Raw genomic sequence first — 27,665 nt, forward strand, 5'->3', positions numbered from 1 at the left:
CATCATGATTGATTGAATTAGATAGCCTTTTTCTTCCCACCACTGACAGTCCCAACCTCTTCCTCTGATAATGACGGGTTTTTAGTGCGCTTAAGACAAACAGATTCATCCATTCTCTCCTTACATAGATTCTTGCCCTCGTCTGGTGGTCCTGGGTTAGTCATCCCCCCAGAGGGCTTTGTATTTGCCCCCCGAGAGGAAGACCCAGCCATCTCCTGAGCCCCAACGACCTTGTCCGCAACCTCCGGCCCCGGGTCCCCACTTCCCCCCTCCAGAGGGAGGTCCTGGAGAGCCCCGAACCGGTTGGAGAGATCCACCAGAGGGGGGGGCGGCTGAACCCTCCAATGGCGCTTGGATCATGGCCAGAGAGTCAGAGGGGTCGCACTCCAAAGAGGCAGCTCGAGACCTGGTCCCCCTCCTACCTCTGGCCGTTTTCCTGTTACCCTTTTTCTTTTTCTGTGACCACTCCCCCTCTCCCTCATCTAGACTGTCACCAGAAGAGGGTTCCTGGGAAGACGTGGCGTCCTCTCGCTCTTCCCTTTCAAGTCTCTTGACTTCCTCGCTCAATTCACTGTCTTTAGGATCCTCAGCTGCAAGTGAAGTACCTGGGTCAGAGTTTAGGGACATTACTCCCTGCCCCCTGTCCCCACGGCGCTTCTCCTGCCGCCTGATGGTGGATGGCGGCAGCTTGCTCCTCACCGGATCCCTGCCTCCCCCGCCCCTACTGGTCCCTTCACCGGCAAGATTAGTCCCGGCTTGCGCCTGTCCCACACTCGCCGCTTTCAGGACCGCATTGGCGAAGGAACGCGGACAGCGACTGAACGGGTGACCGAGGTCACCACACAAGTTACACCTAATCCTGCGACAGGCAGCAGCAAGATGACCGAGGTCCCCACACAGTGCGCATTTCTGGGTGGTACACTGCGCACTGAAGTGTGTGGGGCTACCGCACCTGTGACAGACCTTAGGCTGCCCCCGGTAGAAAATCAAGATCCTATCCCTCCCCAAAAAGGTTGAGGAGGGGATATGGGTAACAGTGTTTCCCGAAACCTTCAATCTCACCATGAAGGTCCAGGCCCCTGACCAGATACCATGGTCATCCAGATTCTTTTCGGGAATATTGGTGACCTCTCCGTATCTACTCACCCAGGTGGTAATGTCCATACAGGGAAGCGACTCGTTACTAGTCAGAACGGTCACTTTCCTGACTGAATCTTGGCGAGTTATTGCCAGGGGAAAGAGACCATGCCATTCGGGGCGACTCCGAGCCAGCTCATGGCGAGACCAGAAAAGCTCAAGGCCCTCCGGTCTCACGAAGCTGACATCGAAGTAGGAGGTCCCATAGGGATGGATCAAGGCAAAGATGTCATATGCCGCAAAGCCCATCCCCAGCAGGAGCTCAACCACCTTCGACCTATCAGGACAGGCATCCTTGCTTACCCACTGGAGACGGACCACGTTCCTACGGTTACTCCTCTGCCCCGTTGTCGGCAGAGACCAGACAGTCTCTGCCCCTCTATCTCGGAAGGCTGAAAGACCATGTCTCTCTATCCAGAAAGACAGATCAACCTCCCTCCCCTCTACAGTGATGGAGCTCTCCCCTCTCCTCAGGGCGTCCAGGAGCTGCTGTTGCAAGTCACCATCCCCAGGGCCACCAGACGAGGGCGCACTACTACCCCCAGCACTGACAGCTCCTGAATAGCTTTGGGCTGAAGCCCCCGCCAATGCTGGGGGGGCAGCGGGACCAGCACCTACTTCCCCCCCACCAACACCAGTGCTGCTCCCACCATTCACTCCAGTACTATTCACACCATTCGCAGGACCATTACTCCCATCGTTCACTCCACTACTACTCACACCATTCGCAGGACCATTACTCCCACCATTCATTACACCACTACCCCCAACATTTGCTACACCACAACTCCCACCATTCCCACAACTCCCAGCATTCATTCCACCACTACCCCCACCATTTGCTACATCATAATTCACTGCACCACTACCCCCACCATTTGCTGCATCATCATTCACTGTACAGTCATGGCCAAAAGTATTGAGAATGAGACAAATAGTAATTTTTCCAAAGTTTACTGCTTCATTTTTTGTAATGGCAATTGCATATACTCCTGAATGTCAAAGAGTGATCAGCTTAACAGCAATTACTGTACTTGCAAAGTCAATATTTGCCCAGAAAATGAACTTTAACCCCCAAAACACATTTCAACATTATTGCAGTCCTGCCTTAAAAGGAGCAGCTAACATCGTTTTAGTGATTGGTCCATTAACACAGGTGTGGGTGTTAATGAGGACAGGGCTGGCGATCAATCAGTCATGATTAAGTAATAATAACATCACTGGACACTTTAAAAGGAGGCTGGTTCTTGGTATCATTGTTTCTCTTCAGTTAACCATGGTTATCTCTAAAGAAACACGTGCAGCCACCATTGCACTGCACAAAAATGGCCTAACAGGGAAGAGTATCGCAGCTACAAAGATTGCACCTCAGTCAACAATCTATCGCATCATCAAGAACTTCAAGGAGAGAGCTTCCATTGTTGTCAAAAAGGCTCCAGGGCGTCCAAGAAAGACCAGCAAGCGCCAGGACCGTATCTTAAAACTGTTTCAGCTGTGGGATCGGACTACCAGCAGTGCCGAGCTTGCTCAGGAATGGCAGAAGGCTGGTGTGAGTGCTTCTGCACGCACTGTGAGGCAGAGACTCTTTGAGCAAGGGCTGGTTTCAAGGAGGGCAGCAAAGAAGCCACTTCTCTCCAGAAAAAACATCAGGGACCGACTGATATTCTGCAAAAGGTACAGGGAGTGGACTGCTGAGGACTGGGGCAAAGTCATTTTCTCTGATGAATCCTCTTTTTGATTGTTTGGGACATCTGGAAAGCAGCTTATTCGGAGAAGAAGAGGTAAGCGCTACCACCAGTCTTGTCTCATGCCAACTGTAAAGCATCCTGAAACCATTCATGTGTGGGGTTGCTTCTCAGCCAAGGGAATCGGCTCACTCACAGTCTTGCCTAAAAACACAGCCATGAATAAAGAATGGTACCAGAATGTCCTCCAAGAGCAACTTCTCCCAACCGTCCAAGAGCAGTTTGGCGCCCAACAATGCCTTTTCCAGCATGATGGAGCACCTTGCCATAAAGCAAAGGTGATAACTAAATGGCTCATGGAACAAAACATAGAGATTTTGGGTCCATGGCCTGGAAACTCCCCAGATCTTAATCCCATTGAGAACTTGTGGTCAATCATCAAGAGACGGGTGGACAAACAAAAACCAACAAATTCTGGCAAAATGCAAGCATTGATTATGCAAGAATGGACTGCTATCAGTCAGGATTTGGTCCAAAAGTTGATTGAGAGCATGCCAGGGAGAATTACAGAGGTCTTGAAGAAGAAGGAGCAACACTGCAAATATTGACTTGCTGCAATAACTCATTCTAACTGTCAATATAACCTATTGGTCCTCATAATATGATTGCAATTATATTTCTGTATGTGATATAAACATCAGACAAACACTAATAAAAACCAGAGGCCAGCAGATCATGTGAAAATATAATTTTGGTGTCATTCTCAAAACTTTTGGCCATGACTGTACCACTAATTCCACCATTCCTACTACTCTCATCATCTGCTCCACCATTACTCTCACCATCTGCTCCACCATTACTCCCATCATTCACTGCACCACTATTTCTATTCTCTTTACTTGTCACCCCATTACCTCTGCTGTTCTCTGCACCTTCCACAGTCACCTCCATTCCTTCCTCCCTTGTGTCTGGTGTCTCTGCACTCACACCTGCTGGGCCGGGGGAGGGGAGCACTTCCAGAGACTCCTTTCCCTGCAGCACCACACCCGTTTCCCTTTGGTTGCTGCTGGCTTTCTGCAGGTCGTCTGCTGGAGCGCCCCGCCCCCCTACTGCAGCATTTTGGTCCTTGTTCTGGCCAGACTGTTTTCTCGGCACCTCTGCCCGCCCTGCACCCACAGACTTTGGGGTCTTAGTGTCCTTTTTGGGCGCTGGGGCACACTGCCCCCCTGTCGCAGCAGTGTGCCCAGTGTTCTTTGCTGATGTGTTTTTCACATCCTTCCCTGCCCCCCCAGCCCCGGTGATAACCGGCTTAGCCGCAGAGGGCAGGGTGGGAAACTCCACAGAACTCCCTATGTCCGGCGCTGTGAGTACCTCCACAGCCTCGCCCCCTGCACTGTTCCCCGCACAGATGGCAGCATCGCCGGACGTCCGCCTCCTCTCCCCACCTTGCCTCTGCCTCGAGCCCACTGCAGAGCCCGTGCCTTTAGGTTTGGTGGGGTTTAAACAGAAGGTGGCAGGTGCAACATCAGACATTGGTACATACTTATAACTCACCACCTCCTGTGCAGCTCCTCCGGTCTTCGTCTTCTTCCTCTTCCCTGTCTCCTCCACAGGTTTGTCCTCACCGAAGGAAAACCGCGTCAGGTCCACTGGAGACTCCAGCAGTCGGATCTCCCTCAGCAGTCCTCCTTCCTCCTCCTCCCCCGACACTCCAGCCTCTGCTGTCGGAGTCCTCTGCCCTGCAGGGAGACCACTTGAGCTCCGGCTCTGCCCCTCACTGGCTCCAGCAACTGAGACTCCAGTCACCTCTTCATCCTCCTCCTCCTCTTCACTAAGGACGCCGGCTGGCGGTTCTCCTGAGGTGTTTAACCCCTTCATTTCTGAGAACCGCCGCTGGTTCTTAAACCTCTCCAGGAAGGGACCTGCGCTTTTCTCAATCCCCTCCCGGAGGAGCACTAACCTGACCACCTCGTCTCTGAGGGCTTTAACCCTCTGGGAGGTCGCGGGTCTCTCCTTGTTGGCCTCCCTCAGCTCCTCTTTCAGCTGGGTTAGTTCTTTGCCGGCGTCCTCGTACTCTCGCAACGTGGCGACCACTCGGGAGGAGAAGGAACTTGTGGACTCGCTGGAGCTCATCTCCCCCAGGATCTTGCTGGGCTCTTGTTCCTGGGGCCTGGGGTGCCCCGGTCTCCCTCTCTGGGCTGGCGGTGAACAGTCTCGGGGTTGGAGCAGGTGGATGTATTCTTCCTCACCCTTCCCGATCTCCTCACTCCCTCCTGGGCCGGTTGTTGAGGCTCCTGTCCTGTATATATACACTGCACAGTACACTCCTCCTGTATATATACACTGCATAGTACCACTCCTCCTGTCCTGTATATATACACTGCACAGTACTCCTCCTGTCCTGTATATATACACTGCACAGTACACTCCTCCTGTATATATACACTGCACAGTACCACTCCTCCTGTATATATACACTGCACAGTACCACTCCTCCTGTCCTGTATATATACACTGCACAGTACCACTCCTCCTGTCCTGTATATATACACTGCACAGTACAGCTCCTCCTGTATATATACACTGCACAGTACCACTCCTCCTGTCCTGTATATATACACTGCACAGTACCACTCCTCCTGTATATATACCCTGCACAGTACCACTCCTCCTGTATATATACACTGCACAGTACAGCTCCCCCTGTATATATACACTGCACAGTACCGCTCCTCCTGTCCTGTATATATACCCTGCACAGTACCACTCCTCCTGTATATATACCCTGCACAGTACCACTCCTCCTGTATATATACACTGCACAGTACCACTCCTCCTGTATATATACCCTGCACAGTACCACTCCTCCTGTATATATACACTGCACAGTACCGCTCCTCCTGTATATATACACTGCCCAGTACAGCTCCTCCTGTATATATACACTGCACAGTACCACTCCTCCTGTCCTGTATATATACACTGCACAGTACCACTCCACCTGTCCTGTATATATTAACTGCACAGTACCACTCCTCCTGTCCTGTATATATACACTGCACAGTACCACTCCTCCTGTATATATACACTGCACAGTACCACTCCTCCTGTATATATACACTGCACAGCACCACTCCTCCTGTATATATACACTGCACAGTACCACTCCTCCTGTATATATACACTGCACAGTACCACTCCTCCTGTATATATACCCTGCACAGTACCACTCCTCCTGTCCTGTATATATACACTGCACAGTACCACTCCTCCTGTCCTGTATATATACACTGCACAGTACCATTCCTCCTGTATATATACACTGCACAGTACCAATCCTCCTGTCCTGTATATATACACTGCACAGTACCACTCCTCCTGTCCTGTATATATACACTGCACAGTACCACTCCTCCTGTATATATACACTGCACAGTACCACTCCTCCTGTCCTGTATATATACACTGCACAGTACAGCTCCTCCTGTATATATACACTGCACAGTACCACTCCTCCTGTATATATACCCTGCACAGTACCACTCCTCCTGTATATATATATTTACCCTTCCTGTGACGATGTCGCCTCTTTCCTTCACAGTTTTATATGCATAGCAGACATTTGGCTTTGTGCAGAATGTTTCCGGAGAAGTTTGAGATGGAGCCAAGTGCCCCCCCGAAGGTGAGAGTCTTTGCCCCCCCAAGGTGAACGTCTCTGCACCCCAAAGGTGAACGTCTCTGCACCCTTGTAGGTTATAGTCTATGCCCCCCCGAAGGTGAGAGTCTCTGCCACCCCCCAAAGGTGAGAGTCTCTGCCACCCCCCAAAGGTGAGAGTCTCTGCCCCCCGAAGGTGAGAGTCTCTGCCCCCCGAAGGTGAGAGTCTCTGCCCCCCCTCCAAGGTGATACATCCGGGGTCCGCCATCAGGGTTTAGGGGGACAGCAGCAGCTGTCGTGCCGGAGACCTATCTGCTGATTACTCTCGGGGTCTCCTCTCTCTTCTGAGGGGATCGCCTCTGCTGACTTAGTCCACGTGGCCCCTCGGCCCCCAGTAAATCATTTCTGAATCCTTTTTTTTATTTTACTGACAATTTTAATACTAGAAAAATGAAATGAATCAAACTACATATAACCCAGAAAATCAACTAACGTGGCCCTCGGGTGGAGGCCGGCATCTTCTCGTGGCCCTCGGGTGGAGGCCGGCATCTTCTCGTGGCCCTCGGGTGGAGGCCGGCATCTTCTCGTGGCCCTCGGGTGGAGGCCGGCATCTTCTCGTGGCCCTCGGGGGGAGGCCGGCATCTTCTCGTGGCCCTCGGGGGGAGGCCGGCATCTTCTCGTGGCCCTCGGGGGGAGGCCGGCATCTTCTCGTGGCCCTCGGGGGGAGGCCGGCATCTACTCGTGGCCCTCGGGCGGAGGCCGGCATCTACTCGTGGCCCTCGGGCGGAGGCCGGCATCTACTCGTGGCCCTCGGGCGGAGGCCGGCATCTACTCGTGGCCCTCGGGCGGAGGCCGGCATCTACTCGTGGCCCTCGGGCGGAGGCCGGCATCTACTCGTGACCCTCGGGCGGAGGCCGGCATCTACTCGTGACCCTCGGGCGGAGGCCGGCATCTACTCGTGACCCTCGGGCGGAGGCCGGCATCTACTCGTGGCCCTTGGGTGGAGACCGGTAATTATTTATTTTTTGGTGGATTCCTCCTTCTTGGGATCCCACCCTGTCAAGTCTTATGGGGGTCTCTTCCCTCTTGGGATGATGTGAGGGATCAATAACTCTCAAGTCTTCTGGTGGATTCCTCCCTCTCGGGATGATGTGGGGGATCCTTCGCTGTTTGGTACTCTGGGGGTCTCTTCCCTCTTGGGATGATGTGAGGGATCCATCACTCTCAAGTCTTCTGGTGGATTCCTCCCTCTCGGGATGATGTGGGGGATCCTTCGCTTTCTGGTACTCTGGGGGTCTCTTCCCTCTCGGGATGATGTGGGGGATCCTCCTCTCTCAGGTGATCTGGTGGATTCTTCCCGTCAGGGATCCCTCGCACTCCGGGGACATCCATCTTCTCTGCTCGGACTATTCTCATTTCTCTTCTCTCAGTTAATAACATTTCATTGCCTTGGATCAATAATATCATAAACTCTGCTCTGAGCGCGGCGCGGACCCCCGGCCATAACTCACCCCAAATCTCGGTAATAAAGGAGAGATGTTGTCAGCGGCAGTGATGGGGGGTCTGGCTGCAGCATCATCCCCTCCCAGTCACAACTACAACCCCTTACATCCGCACTGATTTATCACTGCAGCATCAAAAAGCAGCAAGGTCCCAGCACCGGCGCCCCCTATCCCAAAACGACAGCACGTACAAGCCACAGCATCAGCCGGGAGCCCCCTCCAGAGCTGCGCGCCCTGAGCTGTGGCTTGTAATAGGAAACAGTCAGTAAGCTTGTCAGCGGAAACCCCTAATGGGTGCGTATAATACAGGGTGAGGCCGGGGGGCACACGAGGGTCTGCAGCATCCTGCGGATCACGTGCAGAAAAAAACACAATTCTTATCTGAGTCCTCAGAGATGTGAGGAGTTTACGGAGTAACGAGAAGAACAATTCCCGGGAAAGAAGCTCCACGTACGGTGGTCGCCCGAACCTTACCCATGTGCCTCCCGCCTGTCCCCAATATGTCACCTACCTGCCCCCACTTGTCCCCAGCCTGTCCCCCCATATGTCCCCACTTGTCCCACCTTATGTCTCCTGCCTGTCCCCCGCGTTTCTCCCTCCTGTGCCCCCATATGTCTCCTGCTTGTCCCCACTTGTCCCCCCATATGTCTCCTGCCTGTCCCCACTTGTCCCCCCATATGTCTGCTGCCTGTCCCCACTTGTCCCCAGCCTGTCCCCCACTTGTCCCACCTTATGTCTTCCGCCTGTCCCCCGCGTTTCTCCCTCCTGTGCCCCCATATGTCTCCTACCTGTCCTCACTTGTCCCCAGCCTGTCCCTCTATATGTCTCCTGCCTGTCCCCACTTGTCCCCAGCTTGTCCCCCCATATGTCTCCTGCCTGTCGCCCACGTTTCTCCCTCCTGTCCCCCCATTTGTCCCTGCTTGTCCCCCCATTTGTCTTCCATGTTTCTCCCGCCTATCACCGGTTGTCTCCCCATATGTCTCCCGCTTGTCCCCATATGTCCCTACTTGTCTCCCGCTTGTCCCTTGCGTTTCTCCCTCCTGTCCCCCCATATGTCTCCTGCCTGTTGCCCACGTTTCTCCCTCCTGTGCCCCTATGTCTCCTGCCTGTCCCCACTTGTCCCCAGCATGTCCCCCCATATGTCTCCTGCTGTCCCCAGCTTGTCCCCCCATATGTCTCCTGGCTGTCGCCCACGTTTCTCCCTCCTGTCCCCCCATTTGTCCCCGCTTGTCCCCCCCATTTGTCTTCCATGTTTCTCCCGCCTATCACCGGTTGTCTCCCCATATGTCTCCCGCCTGTCCCTACTTGTCTCCCGCTTGTCCCTTGCGTTTCTCCCTCCTGTCCCCCCATATGTCCCCACTGCCGCGCTATACATAAGTGAGTAGACTATATACTAAGGGACTGTGCTATACATCATAAGTGAGTACACTATATACTAAAGGACTGTGCTATACATAATAAGTGAGTACACTATATACTAAGGGACTGTGCTATACATAATAAGTGAGTACACTATATACTAAAGGACTGTGCTATACATAATAAGTGAGTACACTATATACTAAGGGACTGTGCTATACATAATAAGTGAGAAGACTATATACTAAGGGACTGTGCTATACATAATAAGTGACTACACTATATACTAAGAGACGATGCTATACATAATAAGTGACTACACTATATACTAAGAGACTGTGCTGTAGATAATAAGTGAGTACACTATATACTAGGGGACTGTGCTATAGATAATAAGTGAGAACACTATATACTAAGGGACTGTGCTATCCATAAGTGAGTACACTATATACTAAGGGACTATATATATATGTGCTCGTAAATCACTTACGAAATCCTGACAGAGTGACGGCAATGGTGAAATAGTGTGATCTCCCTGGTGTGGTCTCTGTGATACCCTGACATTATACATAATAAGTGAGTACATGTCAAGATTGTCAGGGATTTGCGCAAACACGATTCCGATTACTCACTACACAGCTATTGGCAAGCGAGCAGAGAGTGTATGGCGTACACACCACCGGATTCCAATGCATGGAAAATGTGTATACACCCCCAGTACGGTCACTGCCAGCTTCACGATAGCCCAATTAATATCATTCGCTGCCACCACCGATCAATTTTAAAATATAATACAGGCCTGATCTGACGCCTGCTTTCTGGTAGCGTATATGGCTTTGGGGAGGAACGATTACAGGACAAAAGAAACAGAACTACTACATTTTATATTTAATGCAAAAGGAAGGCAGTGTTTATGAAAAATATACAAAGATTTTACAAAATTAGACATTACAATACGGAATATACAGTTACACAAATAAAATAGGATAAAAGAAGAACTTACTATATGGATCGCAGAGACGATTCAGTTTAGCTGGAGGGGAGGCGCTCCAATACGACTGTTATCGAACGGGACTCCTTTCTTTTAGAATATATACCTCCCTGCAAGGAGTATGGACCCATCTTCGGTTGGGTCTTTTATGTTGAAGGGGGGACCTGCCCACACACCCCTTATGATGACATCACGTGGGCTGGGCTCCAGCCCCTATATATGTTTATTAAAATTTCTAACTTCTGCGATAACTGCTGGTTGATCACAGACGCTCGCAAGTGACGCCATATTCTTTATTACGAATTTACCTTTCCTTAGAGACTACACATGGCACAGCTGCGGTCCGTTATTCTGGTACTTTTGCGCCACAGCTCACCGGAGGGGCTGGGAGTATGGAACTTCCAATATTCCATATTTAGCGTTGGCGCCGGCAAGACTGCAGATTTCTGTTGAGCAAATGGGGCACGCCCTGGGGGTGAGAGAGAGTTCTTTTGAAGCCAGGGACTGCATCCTTCTCACCTAGGTGTATATTTGTCAAGGGCTGGCTTCACTAGAAAATACACTCGTATGTTAGAATCGGGCCACCATCTAGTTTAACGCATCGGGTATTCTAGAATATGTATGCGGCCGACCGGGCGCAATCAGCAGAACGTTGTTTAAATTTGGCGCCAAAAATCGCTGATTGGTCGCCGGCCACCGCGACCAATCAGCAGAGCGGCGTTTAAATTTGCCGCCCATCTCGATCATTGGTCGCGTCCGGCCACCGCGACCAATCAGCGTCGTATTAGTGTGGGCCCGGGAGCGACGCTGCTTGTGCGGCTCCATATTAGCGAGGACCGGGGAGCGGCACTGTCTGTGCGGCTCGTTCTGCTGCGAGAAGCCGGGAGATGAGCGGCTGCTCGCAGCAGAAGCATCCCGACCGGCGGCGCCGCTCCCCGGTCCTCCGTTCACACTTGCTGTCGGGAGATCAGCGGGCCAAGCCGCTGATCTTCCGACGTTAGCCGCATGGAGGTCAGCGGCGCCGGTCGGGGTAGTTGTGCTGCTAGCGCCGCTCATCTCCCGGCTGCATCGCCGCTGACCTCCGTCCGCCAGATGAGCAGCTAACGGCCGCCATCTTTTTTCAGAAATCCCGCGGCGCTGATTGGCCGCTGCCGGACCAATGAGCGACGCGGGATTTCCAGGACAGACAGACAGACAGACGGACGGGATAAGACAATTATATAGTAGATAAGTTTGAAGCTCCCTTTGTACTAGCATTTGCCTATTAGCCACTTCTCCTGTGTGTGCTAATTTGCATAGAGACAGCTCTGTAGATTGCCAGCTTTTCTACTCTGACAGATGGTTTATAAGAGAAGAGGGGGGGGGGGGGAGCGGTTTGGGAGAAATCTTTTATATTTCTATGACAGTACACTATATACTGAGGGACTATGCTATACATAATAAGTGAGTACACGCTATACTAAGGGACTATGCTATACATAATAAGTGAGTACACTATATACTAAGAGACAGCACTATACATAATAAGTGAGTACACTATATACTAAGGGCCTATGCTATACATAATGCGTCAGTACATTATATACTAAGGGACTGTGCTATACATAAGTGAATACACTATATACTAAGGGGCTATGCTATAGATAATAAGTGAGTACACTATATAGTAAGAGACTGTGCTATACATAATAAGTGAGTACACTATATACTAAGGGACTGTGCTACACATAAGTGAGTACATTATATACTAAGCCACTGTGCTATACATAATAATTGAGTACACTATATACTAAGGGACTGTGCTATACATAATAAGTGAGTACATTATATACTAAGGGACTGTGCTACACATAAGTGAGTACACTATATACTAAGGGACTGTGCTATACATAATAAGTGAGTACATTATATACTAAGGGACTGTGCTATACATAATAAGTGAGTACACTATATACTAAGGGACTGTGCTATACATAATAAGTGAGTACACTATATACTAAGGGAGTGTGCTATAGATAATAAGTGACTACACTATATACTAACTGACTGTGCTATACATAAGTGAGTAAACTATATACTAAGGCAATGTGCTATACATAAGTGAGTACACTATACAGTGCCTACAAGTAGTATTCAACCCCCTGCAGATTTAGCTGGTTGACACATGCGGAATTAACTTGGCATTGTGACATTTCTACTGTAGATCAGCCTGGAAGTGGGAAATGCTCTGCAGCAAATTTTGTTTTTGTTTTTTTTTTTAAAACGTTAAAAGTTAATTCAGAGTGTCATTTATTATTCAACCCCTCAAACCACAAGAATTCTGTTTGGTCCCCCTAAAGTATTAAGAAGTAGTTCAGGCACCAAGAATAATGAGCTTCACATGTGTGGATTAAAGATCTCTTTTGCCAGCCTTTTCTGACTATTTAAGACCCTCCCCAAACTTGTGAACAGCACTCAGACATGGTCAACATGGGAAAAACAAAGGAGCATTCCAAGGCCATCAGAGACAAGATCGTGGAGGGTCACAAGGCTGGCAAGGGGTACAAAACCCTTTCCAAGGAGTTGGGCCTACCTGTCTCCACTGTTGGGAGCATCATCCGTAAGTGGAAGGCTTATGGAACTACTGTTAGCCTTCCACGGCCAGGACAGCCTTTGAAAGTGTCCTCCCGTGCCGAGGCCAGGCTTGTCCGAAGAGTCAAGGCTAACCCAAGGACAACAAGGAAGGAGCTCCGGGAAGATCTCATGGCAGTGGGGACATTGGTTTCAGTCAATACCATAAGTAACGTACTCCACCGCAATGGTCTCCGTTCCAGACGAGCCCGTAAGGTACCTTTACTTTCAAAGCGTCATGTCAAGGCTCGTCTACAGTTTGCTCATGATCACTTGGAGGACTCTGAGACAGACTGGTTCAAGGTTCTATGGTCTGATGAGACCAAGATCGAGATCTTTGGTGCCAACCACACACGTGACGTTTGGAGACTGGATGGCACTGCATACGACCCCAAGAATACCATCCCTACAGTCAAGCATGGTGGTGGCAGCATCATGCTGTGGGGCTGTTTCCTTGCCAAGGGGCCTGGCCATCTGGTCCGCATCCATGGGAAGATGGATAGCACGGCCTACCTGGAGATTTTGGCCAAGAACCTCCGCTCCTCCATCAAGGATCTTAAGATGGGTCGTAATTTCATCTTCCAACAAGACAACGACCCAAAGCACACAGCCAAGAAAACCAAGGCCTGGTTCAATAGGGAAAAAGTCAAGGTGTTGGAGTGGCCTAGTCAGTCTCCTGACCTTAACCCAATTGAAAACTTGTGGAAGGAGCTCAAGAATAAAGTCCACATGAGACACCCAAAGAACCTAGATAACTTGGAGAAGATCTGCATGGAGGAGTGGGCCAAGATAACTCCACAGACCTGTGCCGGCCTGATCAGGTCTTATAAAAGACGACTATTAGCTGTAATTGCAAACAAGGGTTATTCCACAAAATATTAAACATAGGGGTTGAATAATAATTGACCCACACTTTTATGTTTAAAATTTAATAAAATTCAACTGAGCAACATAACTTTTTGGTTTGTAAGATTTATGCTTCTGTTCATAAAACCTACTCTCGCTTGCAGTTTGAAGGCTCTAACTTATTTGCATCTTATCAAACCAGCTAAATCTGCAGGGGGTTGAATACTACTTGTAGGCACTGTATACTAAGGCACTGTGCTATATATAATAAGTGAGTACACTTTATACTAAGGGACTGTGCTATACATAATAAGCGAGTGCACCATATACTAAGGGACTGTGCTGTAGAAAATAAGTGAGTACACTATATACTAAGAGACTGTGCTATACATAATAAGGGAGTACACTATATACTAAGAGACCGTGCTATACATAATAAGTGAATTCACTATAATCTAAGGGACTCTGCTATAGATAATAAGTGAGTACACTATTTACTAAGGCACGGCACTATACGTAATAAGTGAGTACACTATATTCTTAAAGACTATGCTATACATAACAAGTAAGTACACTATATACTAAGATTATGCTATAGATAATAAGTGAGTACACTATATACTAAGGGACTGTGCTATAGATAATAAGTGAGTACACTATATTCTAAAGGACTGTGCTATAACTAATAAGTGAGTATATTATATACTGAGGGACTGTGCTATACATAATAAGTGAGTACACTATATACTAAGACTATGCTATACATAATAACTGAGTACACTATATACTAAGGGACTGTGCTATAGATATTAAGTGAGTATAGTATATACTAAGGGACTGTGCTATACATAATAAGTGAGTACATCATATTCTAAAGGATGGCACTATGCATAATAAGTGAGTAAACTATATACTAAGAAACTAAGAGACTATGCTATACATAATAAGTGAGTACTCTATATACTTAGGCACTGTGCTATACATAAGTGAGTACACTATACACTAAGAGACGATGCTATACATATTAAGTGAGTACACTGTATACTAAAGAACTGTGCTATAGAAAATAAGTGAGTACACTATATACTAAGAGACCGTTCTATACATAATAATTGAGTACACTATATACTAAGGGACTATGCTATACATAATAATTGAGTACACTATATACCAAGGGACTATGCTATACATAACAAGTGAGTACTCTATATACTTAGGCACTGTGCTATACATAAGTGAGCACACTATTTACTAAGGCACTGTGCTTTACATAATAAGTGAGTAACTATATACTAAAGGACTGTGCTATATATAATAAGTGAGTACACTATATACTAAGGGACTGTGCTATACATAATAAGTGAGTACACTATATACTAAGGCACTGTGCTATACACAATAAGTGAGTGCACAATATACTAAGGGACTGTGCTATACATAATAAGTGAGTACACTATATACTAAAGGACTGTGCTATACATAATAAGTGAGTACACTATATACTAAGGGACTGTGCTATAGATATTAAGTGAGTATAGTATATACTAAGGGACTGTGCTATACATAATAAGTGAGTACACTATATACTAATGGACTGTGCTATACATAATAAGTGACTACACTATATACTAAGGCATGGCACTATACGTAATAAGTGAGTAGACTATATACTAAAAGACTATGCTATACATAATAAGTGAGTACGCTACAGTGCATTGTGAAAGTATTTGGCCCCCTTGAACTTTTCTACCTTTTGCCACATTTCTGGCTTCAAATATAAAAAGATATAAAATTCTAATTTTTGGGGGAAGAATCAACAACAAGTGGGACACAATCGTGAAGTGGAACCAAATTTATTGGATATTTTAAACTTTAACAAATTAAAAACTGAACAGTGGGGCGTGCAATATTATTAGTTCCCCTTTACTTTCAGTGCAGAAGTTCAGTGCGGATCTCTGAAGGATCCAATGTTCTCCTAAATGACCGGTGATGATACATAGGATCCACCTGTGTGTAATCCAGTCTCGGTATAAATGTACCTGCTCTGTGAGTCTCAGGGGGTCTCTGCTCTGTGATAGCCTCAGGGGTCTCTGCTCTGTGATAGCCTCAGGGGTCTCTGCTCTGTGATAGCCTCAGGGGTCTCTGCTCTGTGATAGCCTCAGGGGTCTCTGCTCTGTGAGTCTCAGGGGGTCTCTGCTCTGTGATAGTCTCAGGGGTCTCTGCTCTGTGATAGCCTCAGGGGTCTCTGCTCTGTGATAGCCTCAGGGGTCTCTGCTCTGTGATAGCCTCAGGGGTCTCTGCTCTGTGATAGCCTCAGGGGTCTCTGCTCTGTGATAGCCTCAGGGGTCTCTGCTCTGTGATAGCCTCAGGGGTCTCTGCTCTGTGATAGCCTCAGGGGTCTCTGCTCTGTGATAGCCTCAGGGGTCTCTGCTCTGTGATAGCCTCAGGGGTCTCTGCTCTGTGATAGCCTCAGGGGTCTCTGCTCTGTGATAGCCTCAGGGGTCTCTGCTCTGTGATAGCCTCAGGGGTCTCTGCTCTGTGATAGCCTCAGGGGTCTCTGCTCTGTGATAGCCTCAGGGGTCTCTGCTCTGTGATAGTCTCAGGGGTCTCTGCTCTGTGATAGTCTCAGGGGTCTCTGCTCTGTGATAGTCTCAGGGGTCTCTGCTCTGTGATAGCCTCAGGGGTCTCTGCTCTGTGATAGTCTCAGGGGTCTCTGCTCTGTGATAGTCTCAGGGGTCTCTGCTCTGTGATAGTCTCAGGGGTCTCTGCTCTGTGATAGTCTCAGGGTTCTGTTTCAAGTGCAGAGAGCATCATGAAGACAAGGAACACACCAGGCAGGTGCAAGATACTGTTGTGGCGAAGTTTAAAGCCGGATTTGGGCACAAAAATATTTCCCAAGTTTTAAACATCTCAAGGAGCACTGTGCAAGCGATCATATTGAAATGGAAGGAGTATCAGACCACTGCAAATCTACCAAGACCCGGCCGTCCCTCTAAACTTTCATCTTGATCAAGGAGAAGACTGATCAGAGATGCAGCCAAAAGGCCCATGATCACTCTGGATGAACTGCAGAGATCTACAGCTGAGGTGGGAGAGTCTGTCCATAGGACAACAATCAGTCGTACACTGCACAAATCTGGCCTTTATGGAAGAGTGGCAAGAAGAAAGCCATTTCTCAAAGATATCCATAAAAAGTCTCGTTTGAAGTTTGCCACAAGCCACCTGGGAGACACCAAACATGTGGAATAAGGTGCTCTGGTCAGATGAAACCAAAATCAAACTTTTTGGCCACAATGAAAAACGATATGTTTGGCGTAAAAGCAACACAGCTCATCACCCGCAAAACACCATCCCCACAGTCAAACATGGTGGTGGGAGCATCATGGTTTGGGCCTGATTTTCTTCAGCAGGGACAGGGAAGATGGTTAAAATCGATGGGAAGATGGACGGAGCCAAATACAGGACCATTCTGGAAGAAAACCTCTTGGAGTCTGCAAAAGAACTGAGACTGGGACGGAGATTTATCTTCCAACAAGACAATGATCCCAAACATAAAGCAAAATCTACAATGGAATGGTTCAAAAATAAACGTATCCAGGTGTTAGAATGGCCAAGTCAAAGTCCAGACCCGAATACAATCGAGAATCTGTGGAAAGAGCTGAAAACTGCTGCTCACAAACGCCCTCCATCCAACCTCACTGAGCTCGATGGAAGGAAGAATGGGCAAGAATTTCAGCCTCTCGATGTGCAAAACTGATAGAGACATACCCCAAAAGACGTGCAGCTGTAATCGCAGCCAGAGGTGGCGCTACAAACTATTAACTCAAGGGGGCCGAATAATACTGCACGCCCCACTTTTCAGTTTTTTTAAAAAGTTTAAAATATGCAATAAATTTCGTTCCACTTCACGATTGTGTCCCACTTGTTGTTGATTCTTACCCAAAAAAAATAGAATTTTATATCTTTATGTTTGAAGCCAGAAATGTGGCAAAAGGTAGAAAAGTTCAAGGGGGCCAAATACTTTCACAATGCTTTGTATATACTAAGGGACTGTGCTATAGATAATAAGTGAGTATATTATATACTAAGGAACTGTGCTATACATAAATGAGTACACTATACACTAAGAGACTAAGCTATACATAATAAGTGAGTTCACTATAATCTAAGGGACTCTGCTATAGATAATAAGTGAGTACACTATATACTAAGGCACTGTGCTATACATAATAAGTGAGTACACTATATACTAAAAGACTATGCTATACATAATAAGTGAGTATACTATATACTAAGAGATTATGCTATAAATAATAAGTGAGCACAATATATACTAAGGGACTGTGCTATACATAATAAGTGAGTACAATATATACTAAGGGACTGTGCTATACATAATAAGCGAGGACACTATATACTAAGGGACTGTGCTATACATAATAAGTGAGTTCACTATAATCTAAGGGACTATGCTATAGATAATAAGTGAGTACACTATTTAGTAAGGCACGGCACTATACGTAATAAGTGAGTACACTTAATACTAAAAGACTATGATATACATAAGTGAGTACACTATATACTAAGAGATTATGCTATAAATAATAAGTGAGTACAATATATACTAAGGGACTGTGCTATAGATAATAACTGAGTACACTATATACTAAGGAGCTGTGCTATACATAAAAAATGAGTACACTATATAGTAAGGGACTATGCTATACATAACAAGTGAGTACACTATATACTAAGGGACTGTGCTATAGATAATAAGTGAGTACACTATATACTAAGAGAGTGTGCTATACACAATAAGTGAGTACACTATATACTAAGAGACTATGCTATACATAAGTGAGTACACTATATAATAAGGCACGGCACTATACATAAGTGAGTACACTATATACTAATGGACTGTGCTATACATAAGTGAGTACACTATATACTAAGGGACTGTGCTATACATAAGTAAGTACACATCCCTCTTCCTTGTGTGCTTGGCACCCCTCATCCCTCTTCCTGGTATTCATGGCCCCCCTCATCCCCAATCCTGGTATGTCTAGCCCTCCTCATCCCTCTTCCTGGTATGCATGGTCCACCTCATCCCTCATCATTCTTCCTGGTATGCCTTGCTTTCCTCATCCCTCTTCCTGGTATGCAAGGCCCACCTCTTCCCTCTACCTGGTATGCATGGAACCCCTCGTCGTTCTTCCTGGTATGCATGGAACCCCCCATCCCTCTTCCTGGTATACCTGGCACCCCTCATCCCTCTTCCTGGTATGCATGGAACACCCCGTCTCTCTTCCTGGTATGCATGGCACCCCTCACCCCTCTTCCTGGTATGCATGGAACACCCTGTCCCTCTTCCTGGTATGCATGGCTCCCTCAACCCCAATCCTGGTATGCATGGCTCACCTCTTCACTCATCCCTCTTCCTAGTATCCATGGCACCCCTCATCCCTCTTCCTGGTATGTTTGGCACCCCTCATCCCTCTTCCTGGTACGCCTGCCCCCCCTCATCCGTCTTCCTGGTTTGCATGCCCCCCCTTATCCTGGTATGCATGGCACCCTTCATCTCTCATCCTGATATGCATGGCCCCCCTTATCCCTCTTCCTGGTATGCCTGGCTCCCCTCATCCCTCTTCTTGGTATACTTGGCACCCCTCATCCTGGTATGCCTGGCCCTCCTCATCCCTCTTCCTGGTATGCCTGCCCCCCCCCCTCATCCCTCTTCCTGGTATGCCTGGCCCCCCTCATCCCTCTTCCTGGTATGCCTGGCCCCCCTCACCCCCAATCCTGGTATGCATGGCAACACTCATCCTGCTATGCATGGCCCACCTCTTCCTTCATCCCTCTTCCTGGTATGCCTGGCCTTCCTCATCCCTCTTCCTGGTATGCCTGACATCCTTCATCCCTCTTCCTGGTATGCATGGAACCCCCCCAATCCCTCTTCCTTATATGCCTGGCACCCCTCATCCCTCTTCCTGGTATGCATGGCCCACCTCTTCCCTCATCCCTTTTCCTGGTATGTCTGGCCTCCCTCATCCCTCTTCCTGGTATGCTTGGCACTCCTCATCCTGGTATGCATGGCCCACCTCACCCCTCTTCCTGGTATGCATGGCTCACCTCTTCACTCATCCCTCTTCCTGGTATGTCTGGCATCCCTCATTCCTCTTCCTGGTATGCTTGGCACTCCTCATCCTGGTATGCATGGCCCACCTCTTCCCTCACCCCTCTTCCTGGTAGGCTTGGCACCCCTCATTCTGGTATGCATGGCCCACCTCTTCCCTCTTCCTGGTATGCCTGGCCCCCTTCATCCCTGTTCCTGGTATGCCTGGCACCCTTTAGCCCTCTTTCTGGTATGCCTGGCACCCCCCATCCTGCACACAAAAAACCCACTTCTACTCACCTTTGTTCGCTGTTCTCCAGGGCTGCGCCCTGCTCTGCTGCCAGCACTGATCTCACAGTGTGAGACGCTCATGGTGTCACCGCCATACGCCCTCACACTGTGAGATGCCGTGACGGAATAGTCATTGCTCCCCACGCCGGGACTGTGTGCGTGGGAAGCAGTGACCATTCATTCTTCCTAATAGTGCTCACACTGTACCCGCAGCGCAGCTCCTGCAGCGGCCACCGGTCAGTGAGCCTGCTATTAAAGTGCATGAATAATCACAACTCCCCACGCCCATGGGAGTGAGTTGTAGTGAATATTCATGGACTTCAATAGCAGGCAAACTGACCGCTTTTGCCTCCTGTGCCCCACTCCCCCACAACCCCCGCCCCACCACCCATATACATTTGGACTATAAGACGCACCCCTGGATTTCCTCAAAAATTTAGCGAGTACACTATATACTAAGGGACTGTGCTACACATAATAAGTGAGTACACTATATACTAAGGCACTGTGCTACACATAATAAGTGAGTACACTATATACTAAGGGACTGTGCTATACATAATAAGTGAGTACACTATATACTAAGGCACTGTGCTATACACAATAAGTGAGTACACTATATACTAAGGCACTGTGCTACACATAATAAATGAGTACACTATATACTAAGGCACTGTGCTACACATAATAAGTGAGTACACTATATACTAAGGCACTGTGCTACACATAATAAGTGAGTACACTATATACTAAGGCACTGTGCTACACAATAAGTGAGTACACTATATACTAAGGCACTGTGCTGCACATGATAAGTGAGTACACTATATACTAAGGCACTGTGCTACACATAATAAGTGAGTACACTATATACTAAGGCACTGTGCCACACATAATAAGTGAGTACACTATATACTAAGGCACTGTGCTACACATAAGTGAGTACACTATATACTAAGGCACTGTGCTACACAATAAGTGAGTACACTATATGCTAAGGCACTGTGCTGCACATAATAAGTGAGTACACTATATACTAAGGGACTGTGCTATACATAATAAGTGAGTACACTATATACTAAGGGACTGTGCTATACATAATAAGTGAGTACACTATATACTAAGGGACTGTGCTATACATAATAAGTGAGTACACTATATACTAAGGGACTGTGCTATACATAATAAGTGAGTACACTATATACTAAGGGACTGTGCTATACATAATAAGTGAGTACACTATATACTAAGGGACTGTGCTATACATAATAATTGAGTACACAATATACTAAGGGACTGTGCTATACATAATAAGTGAGTACACTATATACTAAGGGACTGTGCTACACATAAGTGAGTACACTATATACTAAGGGACTGTGCTGCACATAATAAGTGAGTACACTATATACTAAGGCACTGTGCTACACATAATAAGTGAGTACACTATATACTGAGGGACTGTGCTATACATAATAAGCGAGTACACTATATACTAAGGCACTGTGCTACACATAAGTGAGTACACTATATACTAAGGCACTGTGCTATACATAATAAGTGAGTACACTATATACTAAGGGTCTGTGCTACACATAATAAGCGAGTACATTATATACTAAGGGACTGTGCTATACATAATAAGTGAGTACATTATATACTAAGGGACTGTGCTATACATAATAAGTGAGTACACTATATACTAAGGGACTGTGCTATACATAATAAGTGAGTACACTATATACTAAGGGACTGTGCTATACATAATAAGTGAGTACACTATATACTAAGGGACTGTGCTATACATAATAAGTGAGTACACTATATACTAAGGGACTGTGCTATACATAATAAGTGAGTACACTATATACTAAGGGACTGTGCTACACATAATAAGTGAGTACATTATATACTGAGGGACTGTGCTATACATAATAAGCGAGTGCACTATATACTAAGGCACTGTGCTACACATAATAAGTGAGTACACTATATACTAAGGCACTGTGCTACACATAAGTGAGTACACTATATACTGAGGGACTGTGCTATACATAAGTGAGTACACTATATACTAAGGCACTGTGCTATACATAAGTGAGTACACTATATACTAAGGCACTGTGCTATACATAATAAGTGAGTACACTATATACTAAGGGACTGTGCTACACATAATAAGCGAGTACATTATATACTAAGGGACTGTGCTATACATAATAAGTGAGTACATTATATACTGAGGGACTGTGCTATACATAATAAGCGAGTGCACTATATACTAAGGCACTGTGCTACACATAATAAGTGAGTACACTATATACTAAGGCACTGTGCTACACATAAGTGAGTACACTATATACTAAGGCACTGTGCTATACATAATAAGTGAGTACACTATATACTAAGGGACTGTGCTACACATAATAAGCGAGTACATTATATACTAAGGGACTGTGCTATACATAATAAGTGAGTACACTATATACTAAGGGACTGTGCTATACATAATAAGTGAGTACACTATATACTAAGGGACTGTGCTATACATAATAAGTGAGTACACTATATACTAAGGGACTGTGCTATACATAATAAGTGAGTACACTATATACTAAGGGACTGTGCTACACATAATAAGTGAGTACACTATATACTAAGGCACTGTGCTGCACATAATAAGTGAGTACACTATATACTAAGGCACTGTGCTACACATAAGTGAGTACACTATATACTGAGGGACTGTGCTATACATAATAAGCGAGTACACTATATACTAAGGCACTGTGCTACACATAATAAGTGAGTACACTATATACTAAGGCACTGTGCTATACATAATAAGTGAGTACACTATATACTAAGGCACTGTGCTACACATAATAAGTGAGTACATTATATACTAAGGGACTGTGCTACACATAATAAGTGAGTACACTATATACTAAGGCACTGTGCTATACATAATAAGTGAGTACATTATATACTAAGGGACTGTGCTATACATAAGTGAGTACACTATATGCTAAGGCACTGTGCTATACATAATAAGTGAGTACACTATATGCTAAGGCACTGTGCTATACATAATGAGTACACTATATACTAAGGGACTGTGCTATACATAATAAGTGAGTACACTATATACTAAGGGACTGTGCTATACATAATAATTGAGTACACAATATACTAAGGGACTGTGCTATACATAATAAGTGAGTACACTATATACTAAGGGACTGTGCTACACATAAGTGAGTACACTATATACTAAGGGACTGTGCTGCACATAATAAGTGAGTACATTAAATATTAAGGCACTGTGCTATACATAATAAGTGAGTACACTATATACTAAGGGACTGTGCTACACATAATAAGTGAGTACATTATATACTAAGGGACTGTGCTATACATAATAAGTGAGTACACTATATACTAAGGGACTGTGCTACACATAATAAGTGAGTACATTATATACTAAGGGACTGTGCTATACATAATAAGTGAGTACACTATATGCTAAGGCACTGTGCTATACATAATAAGTGAGTACATTATATACTAAAGCACTGTGCTATACATAAGTGAGTACACTATATACTAAGGGACTGTGCTACACATAATAAGTGAGTACATTATATACTAAGGGACTGTGCTACACATAATAAGTGAGTACATTATATACTAAAGGACTGTGCTATACATAATAAGTGAGTACATTATATACTAAGGCACTGTGCTATACATAAGTGAGCACACTATATACTAAGGGACTGTGCTACACATAATAAGTAAGTACATTATATACTAAGGGACTGTGCTATACATAATAAGTGAGTACATTATATACTAAGGGACTGTGCTATACATAATAAGTGAGTACATTATATACTAAGGGACTGTGCTATACATAATAAGTGAGTACATTATATACTAAGGGACTGTGCTATACATAATAAGTGAGTACATTATATACTAAGGGACTGTGCTACACATAATAAGTGAGTACATTATATACTAAGGGACTGTGCTATACATAAGAGAATACACTATTACTCCTTTATCAGCCATTACTGGGGGAGGTGACTAAAGGACAGGAGACTACAATCTATTACTCTCTGTTATCAGCCATTACTGGGGGAGGTGACTGTAGGACAGGAGGCTACAATCTATTACTCCCTGTTATCAGCCATTACTGGGGGAGGTGACTGTAGGACAGGAGGCTACAATCTATTACTCCCTGTTATCAGCCATTACTGGGGGAGGTGACTGTAGGACAGGAGGCTACAATCTATTACTCCCTGTTATCAGCCATTACTAGGCTCCCCGTACGTCATCCCACCATATCTGATGGTCGCTGTCCCTGTAACTGATATGTTGTCTGTTCCCTGTAGACGGATGGATTCCGGTACCCCAGACCGTCCTCGGTGCCCCCTTCCCCATCAGTGTCACAGCCTTCCAGCCCACATGAAAGTGAAGATGAAGACGAGGAGGAGGATGGTGAGCGCTACGATGAGGACGAGGAGGCAGAGCGGGATCGCCAGAACATCAAGTCCACATTCACCCTCGGTTCGGTGTCTCGTGGAAAGAAGAAACATGGCGAATATAGGAACTGACATGTTCCGTGTAGTGGAGCGAGGCCGCCCCCCGGTGGTAGGGCTGATAGTGGCTCCTGTAGGATACAGATTATGCTGATGTGCTTCTGGTAGTGAAATAGTTAAACCTTCTTCGCTTTCATCTTATGCGTCTACGTTATTCTGGATAGCAGGGAGAAACGGAACACGACTCCAGTCACATCCAAAGCTGCTGTGACAAAGGTCCTAGGTCCAAGAGTGAGGGGGGGGGGGGGCAAGTCCCGTCCCCAGGAGTGAGGAGGGGGGGGGGCAAGTCCCATCCCCAGGAGTGAGGGAGGGGGGGGGCAAGTCCCGTCCCCAGGAGTGAAGAGGGGGGGAGGCAAGTCCCGTCCCCAGGAGTGAGGAGGTGGGGGGGGCAAGTCCCGTCCCCAGGAGTGAGGAGGGGGGGGCAAGTCCCGTCCCCAGGAGTCAAGAGGGGGTCATGTCACGTCCCCAGGAGTGGGGGGGGGGGGGCAAGTCCCGTCCCCAGGAGTGAGGAGGGGGGGGCAAGTCCCATCCCCAGGAGTGAGGAGGGGGGGGGCAAGTCCCGTCCCCAGGAGTGAGGGGGGGGGGCAAGTCCCGTCCCCAGGAGTGAGGAGGGGGGGGGCAAGTCCTGTCCCCAGGAGTGAGGAGGGGGGGGGGCAAGTCCCATCCCCAGGAGTGACAAGGAGGGGGGGGGGGCAAGTCCCATCCCCAGGAGTGACAAGGGGGGGGGCAAGTCCCATCCCCAGGAGTGACAAGGGGGGGGGGGCAAGTCCCATCCCCAGGAGTGAGAGGGGGGGAAAGTCCCGTCCCCAGGAGTGAAGAGGGGGGGCAAGTCCCATCCCCATGAGTGAGGAGGGGGGGGCAAGTCCCGTCCCCAGGAGTGAGGAGGGGGGGGGCAAGTCCCGTCCCCAGGAGTGAGGGAGGGGGGGGGGCAAGTCCCGTCCCCAGGAGGGAGGGGGGGGGGCAAGTCCCGTCCCCAGGAGTGAAGAGGGGGGGAGGCAAGTCCCGTCCCCAGGAGTGAGGAGGTGGGGGGGGCAAGTCCCGTCCCCAGGAGTGAGGAGGGGGGGGCAAGTCCCGTCCCCAGGAGTCAAGAGGGGGTCATGTCACGTCCCCAGGAGTGAGGGGGGGGGGGGCAAGTCCCATCCCCAGGAGTGAGGAGGGGGGGGCAAGTCCCGTCCCCAGGAGTGAGGAGGGGGGGGGGGGCAAGTCCCGTCCCCAGGAGTGAGGAGGGGGGGGGGCAAGTCCCGTCCCCAGGAGTGAGGAGGGGGGGGGGGGGTCATGTCACGTCCCCAGGAGTGAGGAGGGGGGGGGGGGTCATGTCACGTCCCCAGGAGTGAGGAGGGGGGGGGGGGTCATGTCACGTCCCCAGGAGTGAGGAGTGTGGGGGGGTCATGTCACGTCCCCAGGAGTGAGGAGAGGGGGGGGTCATGTCACGTCCACAGGAGTGATGAGGGGGGGGGGGGTCATGTCACGTCCCCAGGAGTGAGGAGGGGGGGGGTCATGTCACGTCCCCAGGAGTGAGGAGGGGGGGGGGTCATGTCACGTCCCCAGGAGTGAGGAGGGGGGGGGTCATGTCACGTCCCCAGGAGTGAGGAGGGGGGGGGTCATGTCACGTCCCCAGGAGTGAGGAGAGGGGGGGGTCATGTCACGTCCCCAGGAGTGAGGAGAGGGGGGGGTCATGTCACGTCCCAAGGAGTGAGGAGGGGGGGGGGCAAGTCCCGTCCACAGGAGTGAGGAGGGGGGGGGGGTCATGTCACGTTGCCAGGAGTGAGGAGGGGGGGGGGGGGTCATGTCACGTCCCCAGGAGTGAGGAGGGGGGGGGTCATGTCACGTCCCCAGGAGTGAGGAGGGGGGGGGGGTCATGTCACGTCCCCAGGAGTGAGGAGGGGGGGGGGGGTCATGTCACGTCCCCAGGAGTGAGGAGGGGGGGGGGGGTCATGTCACGTCCCCAGGAGTGAGGAGTGTGGGGGGGTCATGTCACGTCCCCAGGAGTGAGGAGGGGGGGGGGCAAGTCCCGTCCACAGGAGTGATGAGGGGGGGGGGGGTCATGTCACGTCCCCAGGAGTGAGGAGGGGGGGGGTCATGTCACGTCCCCAGGAGTGAGGAGGGGGGGGGGTCATGTCACGTCCCCAGGAGTGAGGAGGGGGGGGGTCATGTCACGTCCCCAGGAGTGAGGAGGGGGGGGGTCATGTCACGTCCCCAGGAGTGAGGAGAGGGGGGGGTCATGTCACGTCCCCAGGAGTGAGGAGAGGGGGGGGTCATGTCACGTCCCAAGGAGTGAGGAGGGGGGGGGGCAAGTCCCGTCCACAGGAGTGAGGAGGGGGGGGGGGGTCATGTCACGTTGCCAGGAGTGAGGAGGGGGGGGGGGGGGTCATGTCACGTCCCCAGGAGTGAGGAGGGGGGGGGTCATGTCACGTCCCCAGGAGTGAGGAGGGGGGGGGGGTCATGTCACGTTGCCAGGAGTGAGGAGGGGGGGGGGGGTCATGTCACGTTGCCAGGAGGGGGGGGGGGGGTCATGTCACGTTGCCAGGAGTGAGGAGGGGTCATGTCACGTCCCCAGGAGTGAGGAGGGGGGGGGGGGGGGTCATGTCACGTCCCCAGGAGTGAGGAGGGGGGGGGGGGGTCATGTCACGTCCCCAGGAGTGAGGAGGGGGGGGGGGTCATGTCACGTCCCCAGGAGTGAGGAGGGGGGGGGGGGGGGTCATGTCACGTTGCCAGGAGTGAGGAGGGGGTCCCGTCTCGTTTCCCCGGTTGTGAGTAGGGAGTCTTGACCTCAGGTGAGAGGGCTCTACCTGCAGATCTGGGGAGTCACATTAGTAACACTCAGAGACCCCCGGACGCCACCTGAATATTTCACATAATCTTTATTG

The 27,665-nt window shown here is 48.6% G+C and overlaps 1 protein-coding gene across 1 annotated transcript in view; it reads left to right on the top strand.

Moving 5' to 3' along the window:
• GYS2 (glycogen synthase 2) overlaps positions 1-24,918 on the top strand; it is a 234,890-nt gene extending 209,972 nt beyond the window's left edge. The window contains exons 15-16 of the mRNA XM_073649487.1: positions 6,424-6,504; positions 24,592-24,918. Coding sequence (XP_073505588.1) covers positions 6,424-6,504; positions 24,592-24,813 — 303 coding nt within the window. The 3' untranslated portion in view covers positions 24,814-24,918. The remainder of the gene's footprint in view (positions 1-6,423; positions 6,505-24,591) is intronic.
• The last annotated feature ends 2,747 nt before the right edge of the window (positions 24,919-27,665 follow it).

The sequence above is a fragment of the Phyllobates terribilis genome, unplaced genomic scaffold (assembly GCF_046119375.1).
Source record: "Phyllobates terribilis strain yellow unplaced genomic scaffold, ASM4611937v1 Scaffold_10__3_contigs__length_209671492, whole genome shotgun sequence".
Taxonomy (NCBI): Eukaryota; Metazoa; Chordata; class Amphibia; order Anura; family Dendrobatidae; genus Phyllobates; species Phyllobates terribilis.